Source organism: Camellia sinensis, chromosome 8 (assembly GCF_055761805.1).
Source record: "Camellia sinensis isolate YWXY chromosome 8, ASM5576180v1, whole genome shotgun sequence".
NCBI classification, from domain to species: domain Eukaryota; kingdom Viridiplantae; phylum Streptophyta; class Magnoliopsida; order Ericales; family Theaceae; genus Camellia; species Camellia sinensis.
Window position 1 is genome coordinate 184,502,891 of NC_138968.1, and position 12,359 is coordinate 184,515,249.

The 12,359-nt window shown below is 46.5% G+C and overlaps 1 protein-coding gene across 1 annotated transcript; it reads left to right on the forward strand.

Annotated features, from left to right (window-relative positions):
• The first annotated feature begins 9,362 nt into the window (after window positions 1-9,362).
• Window positions 9,363-11,957, forward strand: LOC114294441 (indole-3-acetic acid-amido synthetase GH3.6). Its single transcript, XM_028238579.2, has 3 exons — window positions 9,363-9,929; window positions 10,011-10,939; window positions 11,055-11,957. Exons 1-3 carry the CDS (start codon window positions 9,607-9,609, stop codon window positions 11,633-11,635), a joined length of 1,833 nt encoding a protein of 610 aa, XP_028094380.2. The 5' UTR covers window positions 9,363-9,606; the 3' UTR covers window positions 11,636-11,957.
• The last annotated feature ends 402 nt before the right edge of the window (window positions 11,958-12,359 follow it).

Genomic DNA, 12,359 nt, shown 5'->3' on the forward strand with positions numbered 1-12,359 from the left:
CTTCAAGGCTGGCTGGAAGTCCGCCTGCGAACACCTCGGCCAGGGCTCTGACACCGACGTATTTGCCAACCCTCCTCCAGCTTTGCTACCGGTCTACCTCGTGCCTTATGCAAACGACGTCTTCAGCACTTTGCAAGCTGAGGCCGATGAAGGACTTGAAGAAGGAGACAGTGAGACAGATTCTGAGGCAGAAGAGGCCGAGGTGCAAGAGCAGCCCGGCAATGAGGAGCCCAGTGCCCAAGACACAAATCCAACCATTAACCTTGATGCCGGCGAGGACGAATTCACCAATCTATCCCCCTTAGTTTAGTTTTCTTTTTTGTATTTTTGCTTTCAACGCTTCTGATGTAACCGGGCTCTGTCCCCACCTTTTGTATTAATTTTCTTTTCAATGAGAAATTCAAATTTTACTAAGTGTTTGCACGGTAGTTATCAATTCCATCTTCAGCAAAATATCTTGGTATAAATCATTGTTTAAACAAAACACCTTGTCAACCGGAATGCATAACACGGTTCAAGTACTTAAGCAGAACAAAACAACAAATTTATAAACCGAAATAACAATCCCGGTTGGTAATAACAAAGTTGAACAAATCATCAACACTTCCAACCGGATTAGATCATCTCGGTTGGGAATCCGAGGTTGGACAAAACACCAACTCTTCCAACCGGAGTACATCATCTCGGTTGGCAATTCGAAGTTGGACAAAACACCAACTCTTCCAACCGGAATACATCATCTCGGTTGGGAATCCGAAGTTGGACAAAACACCAACTCTTCCAACCGGAGTACATCATCTCGGTCCTTAATCATTACAACAGCAGTCCAAGTGTTAAAGCAATATTACTTCTATAAATTGACAACAAGAGTTACATGTTGCTGTGCAAGCCAAAAAGTTCTTTGCACAAGAAAAGAAAGCAAAAGCTTAAAAATAATACAGTTTCAAGTTGGCCGCATTCCATGGCCGGGGTATTGCTCTTCCTTCTAAATCCTCCAAGCAGTAAGCCCCTTTGCTTGCCAGACCGGTGATCTTGTAGGGTCCTTCCCAATTTGCCCCTAGTTTGCCTTCTCCTGGCACCAGGGTGTTGCCCATAACCTTCTTCAAAACCCAATCACCAACCTTGAATGGTCTGGGCTGCACCGTCTTGTTGTATTTCTTGGAGAGCTCTTGCTGGTAGGCGGCCACATGGATGAGGGCCTTCTCCCGACGCTCTTCCACTAGGTCCAACTCCAAGGCAATAGCCTCGGCATTCAGTTCAGGCTCGAAACTCTCGCTTCTTAGGGTGGGCATGCCAACTTCCAGGGGTATAACCGCCTCCATGCCATAAGCCAAAGCATATGGAGTTTCCCCGGTAGATCGCTGCGGGGTTGTTCGGTATGCCCAAAGGACGCTGGGTAATTCCTCAGCCCACTTTCCCTTTGCCTTCTCCAGCCGTTTCTTCAACCCATCCAGTATAGTCTTGTTTGATGCTTCGGCTTGACCATTGGACTGAGGGTAAGCCGGGGTGGAGTTGTAAAATTCTATCTTCAAATCTTCACAAAATCCTCTGAATAGGCGACCATCAAACTGGGTGCCGTTGTCGGAGATCAAGATCTTGGGGACACCAAACCGCGTGACCACGTTCTGCCAGACAAACCCCTTCACGTCTTTTTCTTTGATGGTTGCCAAGGGCTCAGCTTCAACCCATTTTGTGAAGTAATCTGTGGCTGCGATGAAGAATTTCCGGTTGCCCGGTGCTGTTGGCAGTGGTCCTACTATATCTAGCCCCCACATGGCGAAGGGCCAAGGACTGGTGAGGGGAAGAAGTTCCCTAGCAGGCTGATGGATCTGATGGGCGAATTTCTGGCATTTTTCGCACTTGCGGACGTACTTCTGTGCGTCGGCCTGCATGCACGGCCACCAGTATCCCTGCGAAATAGTTCGGTAGGCCAAGGATCTGCCCCCTATGTGGCTGCCACAAATGCCTTTGTGAATTTCGTACAAGAAGGCCTCCACACTATTCGGGTGCACGCACTTTAGATAAGGACCAGTGAAGGACTTTTTGTACAACACACCAGATGGAGAGAGCCAAAACCGCTCTGACTTCATCCGGATTTTGTGGGCTTCTTTCTTGTCGGTTGGTAGAGTCCGGTCTCTTAGGAATAAGATCAAGGGGTCCATCCAGGAAGGACCTAGCGCGGCGCAGAGTACATCCGTCTGCCCGGCGTCGTCAATGCTTGGCCGCAGAAGAAAGTCAATTAACAAGGGATTTGGAGACGTACTGTCTACCATGGAAGCGAGGCCGGCCAGCTCATCAGCTCGGCTGTTTTCTTCACGACCAATTTGTTGGACTCTAATTGCCTCAAACTGCTTGATATGCCCCCTGACCAGAGCTTGGTACTTCGCCATTCTGTCGTCCTTTGCTTCGTAAATCCCAGAGACTTGGTTAACCACAAGCTGGGAATCACTGTACACCAGGAGCTCGGCGGCCTTCATTTGAATTGCGCTCTTGAGCCCGGCGAGAAGGGCCTCGTACTCAGCCTCGTTGTTAGATGCTCGGAAGCCAAGCGTGATTGAATGTTCAATGGTTAGGCCATCCGGGGAAATAAGAACGATACCTAGGCCGGCACCATGACGGTTGGACGCTCCATCAACAAAAAGCTTCCACATCTCCCCCACGAAAAGCTTCCAGCAGTCTGATGGGTCTTGAGAGTTGCGAAGGGCAATGGGATCACAACTGCTCGACTGTGCTGTTTCAAGTTCTGTGTGGACCGGTTCCAATTCAGTCCCCATTGGTGATTCGGCACCGGACTCAGCAAGTTGATCTGTGATGCTCAAGTTCGTAGGCGAATCATCAGGTTGCGGTGTTAAGTCGGCCGCAGGTTCTGAGCTGTGTGGGTCCATTCCTTCCCTCCTTGGTGATGCGGGACCGGACAGAGCGGGTGTTTCGGTGATATTTAACTCCGTCATCACATCACCGGGTGGTAAAGTTGTGCAAACTGTGGGTGCTTCAGTGGTGCGCGCAAACTCCGCGTTGCTACCTTCAACTGGTTGTACCTCGGATGGCCTTGCGTGCATCTCATCATCTGCCACAGTAATATCGACCGGGCATACCGGATGAGTGCCTGGTGAAAATTCGGCGACGAAGTCGGCTAAAGACTGGGCTTTGATAGCAGTGCGCGGCTGGAACTTTACATCGAACTGTCCCAACTCGACCGCCCATTTAAGAATCCGACCGGAGAAGTCTGCCCGTTCGAATAAGGCTTTGAGGGGGAACTCGGCCAAGACGATGACGGTATGGGCATGAAAGTAATGCGCTAACTTCCTTGAAGCCATCATCAATGCCAACGCAAGCTTTTCCAGCGGCAAATACCTCGTCTCAGCTGGCAGCAAGGTCTTGCTGACATAAAAAATCGGGAAGTGCTTGATTCCTTCGGCGCGGACTAGCACTCCACTGACCGCGTGCTGTGAGACGGCAAGGTAAAGGTAAAGCTCCTCTCCCGGCTTGGGGGTAACCAACAATGGCGGAGTAGACAGATAATCCTTGAGCTCGGCCAAAGCTCAGTCACACTCTGCGTCCCAGGAGAACTTTAACTTCAATGCTTGAAAGAAAGGGCGGCAGCGATCTGATGACTGGCTTATAAATCGATTAAGCGCGGCGGCCATCCCGGCCAGATGCTGCACGTCCTTAACCGAGCTGGGCTGTTTCAATTCTTGCACGGCTTTGATCTGAGTAGGGTCTACTTCAATGCCTCGGTTCGTGACTAAGAATCCCAAAACTTTTCCTGATCCCACGCCAAAGGCACACTTCGAGGCATTCAAGCGCAGCTTGTGCTTCTTTAGGATGGCAAACATCTTGGCTAAGTCAGACAAATGGTTTGCTTCATGTCGGCTCTTTACCACCATATCATCAATGTAAGCCTCCATTGTCCGGCCTAGCAAAGGAGCAAACATTTTAGTCACCATCCTCTGAAAGGTTGCCCCGGCGTTCTTCAAACCAAAAGGCATGACTCGGTAGCAGAAGAGTCCCCTTGGAGTTGTGAAAGAGGTGACTTCTCGGTCAGGCCCGTGCATGGCAATCTGATGGTAGCTGCGGTAGGCATCCAAGAAACTGAGTCTATTATGTCCAGCCGTCAAGTCCACCAACTGGTCAATGCGCGGCAAGGAGAAGCTGTCTTTGGGACAAGCTCGGTTGACTGTCTTATAGTCAACACAAACTCGCCACTTTCTATTTTTCTTGGGCACCACAACTGTGTTGGAAATCCACCGAGGGTAGTGCACTTCTTGAATCGCTCGTGCCTCAAGCAGGTTCTTAACCTCCTCTGCAACTACCTGGGCGTGATGCAATGCCGATCTCCTTGCTCGCTGAATGACTGGCTTTGCTCCAGGGAAGACGTTGAGGTGGTGGCAGATAAAATTTGGATCGAGGCCGGGCATGTCATAAGGCGACCATGCAAAAACTTCGATGTTGGCCATCAAAAACTCAACCATCTCCGTGCGTTCTGTGGTTGTAAGGCTTGAGCCGAGCAAGAAGAACTTGTCCGGCCGCTCTGTATCTATTCGCACTTCCACCAATTCTTCGATAGCTTTATCCTCGGCCTTGGTGCCCACATCATCCAAGACACCCTGGTCCTCTGGTCCTCAATCATTTGAACGAATCCTTTGGCAGCCTGGCTTCCGTTGACCGCCACGAAGCACTGTTTGGACATGACTTGATCGCCCCAAATCTCCTCAATTGCCCCCATAGCCGAGGGGAATCTCATTACTTGGTGGAAAGTCGATGCTACAGCCTGCATTGCGTGGAGCCATCCCCTCCCAAGAATAAGGTTGTAGGTCGAAGGCACTTGCAGCACCCCAAACTCCACTTGCTTGACCACGGATCCCGCTTTAACCGGCAGGATAATCTTTCCCAAGGGCCACTCCGGTTGCGAGTTAAATCCAACCAGTGGCGAAGTTGCCGGAGCCAAGTCTGTCTCACGGAGTTTGAGCTGCTTGAACGCATCATAATACATGATCTCGACCGAGCTTCCCTGATCGATCAAGATCCGTCTAACATCGAATTCTTTGACGCGTAGTGTTACTACTAGGGCATCGTTGTGCGGCGTCTGGATACGCTCTAGATCCCTTGATGTGAAACTAATCACGTCTTTTTCTTCTGTCTTCCCCCTTTTTATAGCAGGCTGTACTGACAAAACTTTCCGCATATGTTCTGCCTTTTTTTATCATTCCCCGAAGTTCGCAGACACGCTCCGGCTCTACGATGCCGTGGATGACGTTAATGATTCCTTGTGGTGGTGCGTCTCGGTCATCCTGTCCCCTGGGATCGACTGGAGCCTGATTCGGCTTTACGCCGCCGTCAATGTAAAGATCTAAATGCCCGGCCGCGACCAGCTCTTCTAAGTGTTGCCGCAATGGAAAATAATCCTCTGTTCGGTGGCCCCTCTCCCGTGGAATGTGCAACGATACCGCGGATTGTAGCCCTTCTGTCCATCGCCCAACTTAGCAGGAAACCGGACATACTCCTCGTCTCGGATTTCACTAAGTATGCGATAAATTGGAATCTTGAAGACTGTGGTGATGCCGGTCCTCGCCTTCATCCTTCTGTTTGCGTCTGCTACGTCATCTCGGGGGTAGTCATCCCGGTCATTCCGACGTCCTCTACCCCGGTTTTTACGGTTCGAACCACGGTCCGATTCCTCAGCTCGGTCACTTGAGCGGCTGGGCTCTTGCCCAACTGCGTGCATTTTGCCTGCTGTCTTCTTGTCTGTTGCTACCGGAGTGGCCTTCACGGTAGAAGCTGTCGCGTCATCCTCTACGCGGATATGTTCATTGATGCGCTGCATGAGCTGACCCATGGAGGTCGGCTGGTGCATAGTAAGCGAGTCCCGCAGTCTATGTCCGACCGGGAGACCACGCTTGTATTGCGTGATTGCAAGGTTGACCGGGCAGTCCAAGATTTCGTTGAAGGTTTCCCAGTACCTTGAGTTGTATGCCTTCAGTGTGTCGCACGGTTCCATCTTGACACTTAGCAAGTGATCGACTTCCTTTGGTGTTTTCGTGTTGGTTTTGAAGCGTGTAACAAACGCCTCGGCCAACTGGTGCCACCTCTGTATGCTCCCTTCCGGCAACCTCTCGAACCACTTTAAGCCCAGCTCGCCTAAACTTGACGGGAAGATTAGGCACATAAGTCCGTCGTTTCGCCTATGTTCGGCCATAACCTGTCGGAAGTGGCTCACATGTATGTAGGGATCGGTTTTTCCATCATAGAGTGTGAACTTAGGCTGGTGAAAGCCTGCCGGAAGCGGTGTTGTTTCTATTTCCAGGGAGAAAGGAGTGGCGCTCAGCCTGGCCAAGTCCGTATCTTCATAGAGTGGCACTGCTTGGCGGGGTGGAGGCATTCCGACCTCCTCGCTGGCGTGAACCCCATAGGATAACCGCTGGAACGCCGGTATTCTCTGGGCTTCGCGCCGGTGAGCCCGCTCCTTTAGAACTGCCCGCAAATCCTCTGAATGAGCGGAGAAAGAATACCTCGATGTCGTCTCCGGACGTGAGGGTTTGTAGGTGCTGTCATGCGTGCTTGACTTCTCTGCACTCGCGTCGGAATCACCAACCTGGTAACCTCTGGTAATTGATATGGACTGTGTTCGTCGCTGACTCTGTCCGCCTGAACGGCGGGATGGGGTGCGCTCACTGTGGTCTCCCACTCCAGTTACACCTTTCCCTTTGACATGCCGCTTCAAGTCCTCCATCTCCGCCGCCATTCGCCGGATGACAGCGTCTTGGTCCCTCAACTTGCTTTCCAGTCGCCTAGCGTGTGAGTCTCTCCTCCGCCGGTGACCGTCTGGACTCCGCGAATGACCATGACTTCTTCCGCGCTTATCCCGCGCGTCTACCGACTGTCCCCCAGTGGGCGTCCCCAAGTCCGCCATTGGATGGATGGCGGGAGGACCCTCTCTCCTTCGGGTGAACTCCGAGGTAGCTCCATCTATGGCAGACAACGGAAACTCGTCGTTGTTCGCCATGGACGGCGATTAGATGAACCTGGAAGACAAGGTTTTATCTATCAGGGTTTTTCCCACAGACGGCGCCAATTGTACGGGGAGCAAATATTCCGGCAAGCCCGTACTCCTTTCTTCCGTGCTCCGTTTATGTCCGATCACCTGCGCGCAAACAATGGTGAGCTACCCGGCGGTGTGTGGCCGTAAAAACCCTCCGACGATCAAGTTAGCACACACTTTGAGATAGAGAGAAAGAGGGAAGGAGGTGTTTGAGTGTAAGAAATTCCTTACAAAGTGTTCATCCGTCGCGTATGGGGGGCGCAGACATGCTTATATACCCTCTGCGCCCCATATCCACTCCCAATCTTCTCCTGACACGTGGCTCCGTTATCCCATCTGTCAGCATAAACCTTGCCGATCATCACCTAATCTCAACTGCCTGCCTACTCAGCAGGAGCTCGGCAGCCGAGCTGCCCTATCCGTTGCTGTGCCGCGCCGTGCTTCATACCCAAGCACTTCGCCGGCTAGGACCAAGGAGGACCGGGCTAGGCGGCATCTCGGCAAAGCCTAGCCCGAGGCACCTCCGGTGGTCGGCCTTTCTGCCGGTCAAACAGTTACCTCGACTGTCCACGCCTTTCCGGGCGCCGGTCACTCAGCTTGTTTGGCTTCGGCCATCCCCTGCTCGAGCAGCTCGGTCCGACCGAGCACTGCCTTGCCGAGCAGCTTCCTTACGGTCTGGGGCGGCACACACTCGTCCCAAGTTCTGCCCGGCCCAAGTTCTGGCGGCCCATCTCTGGGCGGATAGTCGATCATCTCGGCCCCATGCACAGTTGGGCTCTCAACCTGCTCGGCCGTTATCTCGGCCCAACTCTAGATCATAAATCACCCTCTCAACAAGTGAATCCTAATCTATTTTTACATAAATCTTATAACATAAGATAAATTATAATCTTGATGCTAGACAAATTTTTAGACTTTACAAAATATGAAAAAATTAATATATTGACAAATATAATTTACTACTATCATATGATAAATTAAATTTATGAAACTCATAAGATGAAATGTATTTATATTTTATCATAAATATAATTTTTGTGATTTATTTTTTAATTTTTGCCAATTGAATTATGATATGTGTTTGTTATTAAGAACTTAGAGCACACAATTAATGACATAAGAATAAAAAAAAAATCTCTTATATGTAACTGTGATAAAAATAAATAAATTTTAATTGATTCTAAATTATTTTTATTAAATATTGTAGATAAATTTTTTAGATTATTATTTAATTTTAAAAGTTAATTTTTGATTATTTATTTACACTCCTACATAGCAGAGGTAAAGATACAATTGTATATTTGTTAATGTGAAAATGAAATTGATTTGAATGTACAAGAGGACTCAAAAATAGAAGTTTCTAATGTGTTGCAGGGAGAAAATGTGTAGTAAATATGAATGGAACTGGAGACAGTTCTTTTTTTTTCTTTCGGGTGTCGAGTGGAAGAGAGACATTTTAGATCATAAAATCTTTAAAAAATATACATGATGGTAATGCTAATTAACATTTTTAAAACACTCATTAACGTATATTGTCATTTGTCAATTGATGATTTACGTAAAAATCAACTAATTAAGACCTCATAATTTGCCAAATCATTGTGAATAGATTTAAATATTATATTTTAAAAGTGTCATGTATTATTCTAAAAGTAAACACCAATGTAATATATAATATCATTTTTTATTTTGATTTTTCACTTTTAGACCTAAGGTAATAGGATCTATATTAATTGGATATATTCTTGTATTTTTTTTTATATTTTTGGTATTTAGTGAATTTTTAAAAGATTTTTTTTTACAATTTTTTTTACTTTTTAGGTGTATTTATATTAGGTGTGTCTAAAAAGTAAAAAATTTGCATAAAATATTAAAAAAATTCGGTAAAAACAAAAAAATACAAAAAATAAGAGTGTAAAATTTTCTAAAAACTGTTTTTAAAAAATGGGAACCAAGCAAAGTAAATAAAACTCAAACACACGTTGCTTGTCGGCCTGCTTTAACCTAACTCAACCTAATTTATAAGAAGGGATCCACTATCGAAACACTAATAGAATTCCGCCACATGCTTCGAAGCACTAATAGAACTCAGTCATATATTGATTGTCAATATGATTTAATCCAATTCATAAAAAGAGATTTACCACTGAAATACTAATAGAATTCCGCCATACACTTTAGAAGAGATTGAATATTGATCAAAATATAACACGAGATCTTCATATAAAAAACTAATTGAATAACCTAATATATTTACACCCAAAAATCAAAACAACCTCACTCATGGTAAATGACCTGCCTTCACCACCAGGCTACGACTCCCGGTGGTCATTCTTAGTACTTGCTTGTTGCTACTTTTTTTTTTTTTTTTTTTGGAACACCCGTGCTTGTTACTACTTTGTTGGCACTTTTAAAAATCCTTCAAAGTTAGACCACAGACCCACACCGCCTTCCTCTCCCTCCTCCCTCTATATAAAGCCCTCCCTTTCTCTCCCTCTCCTCCACACCCAAATCTCTCTCTCTCTCTCTCTAACAAACTCTCTCTCTGCAAAAGAAAGAAACTAACCATGCCGGAAGCTCCAAAACAATCACCTAGTGGCACGGACTATACTCCTTCAGAGAAAAACAAGAAGGCTCTTCAGTTCATCGAAGATGTGACTTCCAACGCCGACGAAGTCCAGAAGCGACTCCTCGCCGATATCCTCTCTCGCAACGCTGGCGTCGAGTACTTGCAGCGGCACGGCCTCGCTGGCTACACCGATCGCGAAACCTTCAAGAAACTCATGCCCGTCATCAAATACGAGGACATACAGGCCGATATCACTCGCATCGCCAATGGCGATATGTCCCCAATCCTCTGCTCACAACCCATTTCTGAATTCCTCACAAGGTATTCGACTTGAGTAATTTTTTTTCGTGTTTTTTGGGTTTTTAGATAGTTTTTGCTAAATGGGTTTTGTTTGTTTTGTAGCTCTGGGACGTCTGGTGGAGAGAGGAAATTGATGCCTACCATTGAGGAAGAGCTTGGGAGGAGATCATTGATGTACGGGCTTTTGATGCCTGTGATGAACCAGTTTGTTCCTGGTTTAGACAAAGGCAAAGGAATGTACTTCTTGTTCATAAAATCAGAGGCTAAGACCCCTGGGGGACTAGTGGCTCGTCCTGTTTTGACTAGCTACTACAAAAGTGCCCATTTCAAGGACAGGCCTTATGACCCATATACTAACTACACTAGCCCAAATGAGACCATTCTCTGCCCAGACTCTTACCAAAGCATGTACTCCCAAATGCTCTGTGGCCTTTGCCAACACAAGGAAGTCCTCCGGGTCGGAGCGGTCTTCGCCTCCGGGTTCATTCGCGCAATCCGATTCCTCGAAAAGCACTGGCCCCTCCTCTGCGCGGATATCCGAACCGGGACCCTAAATCCCCAAATTACGGATCCGACGGTGAGGGAGGCCGTGATGAAAATCCTCGAACCGAACACCAAGTTCGCGGATTTTGTTGAGGCTGAATGTGGGAGAGAGTCATGGCAAGGGATTATTACTAGGTTGTGGCCTAACACCAAGTATGTGGATGTGATTGTGACTGGGACTATGTCACAGTACATACCCACTCTTGACTACTATAGCAATGGCTTGCCTCTTGTGTGCACCATGTATGGTTCCTCTGAGTGTTACTTTGGTGTCAATCTCAACCCTCTTTGCAAGCCCAGTGAAGTCTCTTATACCCTCATTCCCAACATGGCCTATTTCGAGTTCTTGCCTGTTCACAGAAACAATGGTGTCACCAATTCAATCACCATGCCCAAATCCCTCAATGAGAGGGAACAGCAAGAATTGGTCGATCTTGTCGATGTCAAGCTAGGCCAAGAGTATGAGCTTGTTGTTACCACTTATGCAGGTAAAAATTTTGAACCCAAAATTAAAATTATTGCTCTACAATTTAGGTCTTAAGAATATATATATATATACGTCTCGGGTTTTCAATTTAGCGAGTTTTTTTTTTTTTTTGTCAGGGCTTTATCGTTACCGTGTCGGGGACGTGCTTCAAGTGGCGGGATTCAAGAACAAGGCACCCCAATTCAACTTCATCTGCAGAAAAAACGTTGTTCTGAGCATTGATTCGGACAAGACAGACGAGGTGGAGCTTCAAAACGCAGTCAAGAACGCCGTGAACCATTTGATGCCATTCGACGCGATTTTAACAGAGTACACGAGCTATGCCGACACTTCGACAATCCCAGGACACTACGTGCTTTTCTGGGAGCTTAACGTTAATGGGTCAACCCCAATTCCACCATCGGTGTTTGAGGATTGTTGTCTCGCCATTGAAGAGTCGCTCAACAGTGTGTACAGGCAAGGACGTGTCTCGGACAAGTCGATTGGGCCTCTGGAGATCAAGATTGTGGAGACAGGAACGTTTGACAGGCTCATGGACTATGCGATTAGCTTAGGTGCTTCGATTAACCAGTACAAGACACCAAGGTGCGTCAAGTTTGCCCCCATTGTCGAGCTATTGAGCTCCAGGATTGTGTCCAGCTATTTGAGTCCGAAATGTCCCAAATGGGTACCGGGTGTCAAGCAATGGAGCAACTAAAATTGATGGATTACAGGGCTTTGTTTGTTCAACTGTTCAGTCTTTGGTAGTTTCATTGGATGTCCCCCACCACAAAAAAAAAAAAAAAAACACGAACAACTGTTTGTGTTACCATCTTAGGGAGAAGAAGAACAAAAAAAACTTACCCTTCTAGGTTAACCCATCTTTGTTTTGTTATTATTATTTTTTTTTTCAACTGTTGTTCTTGGTGTTTTTCAAATTTTTTTTTTTTTTTCGCTACCTTTGTTTAGCATGAGTAGGACTTCAAATTTAGCCATGTACAAAAGTTCCTGTTTCAAGGAAGACTTTGTTTTTATCTTTATTTATTTTTGGGCAAATTACATATACCCTTCAAGGTTTGGCTAAATTACAGATACCCCTGAGGTTTGAGAAATTACGAATTCCCCCCTGAATGCTATATTTGCATAAGAAATTAGGGGGTAATTTGTTATGAAATATAAACCTCAGGGGGCAAATTGTTATGAAAATACAAATCTCAGGGGGCGGGATGTAATTTCCGAAACCTCAGGGGTATCTGTAATTTAGCCAAACCTCGAGGGGTATATGTAATTTACCCTTTATTTTTTATTCTACTTAAATGCCTAAAAAAATTGAAGTGAAACTGCATGGTCTGTTTCTAAATTTCTCTATCTCTATCTTAATAATTGATCAACCATTAAATCACATGATTTAAGATTTTTATATAATTCAATGATTAGAAGAG

What these genes read in the sequence shown, in the direction of transcription:
- LOC114294441 (XM_028238579.2), top strand. Translation starts at nt 9,607, where the DNA reads ATGCCGGAAGCTCCAAAACAATCACCTAGTGGCACGGACTATACTCCT. An exon ending in ATTTCTGAATTCCTCACAAG is followed by an intron (nt 9,930 to 10,010) that starts GTATTCGACTTG and finishes TTTGTTTTGTAG; the next exon opens with CTCTGGGACGTCTGGTGGAG. An exon ending in TGTTGTTACCACTTATGCAG is followed by an intron (nt 10,940 to 11,054) that starts GTAAAAATTTTG and finishes TTTTTTTGTCAG; the next exon opens with GGCTTTATCGTTACCGTGTC.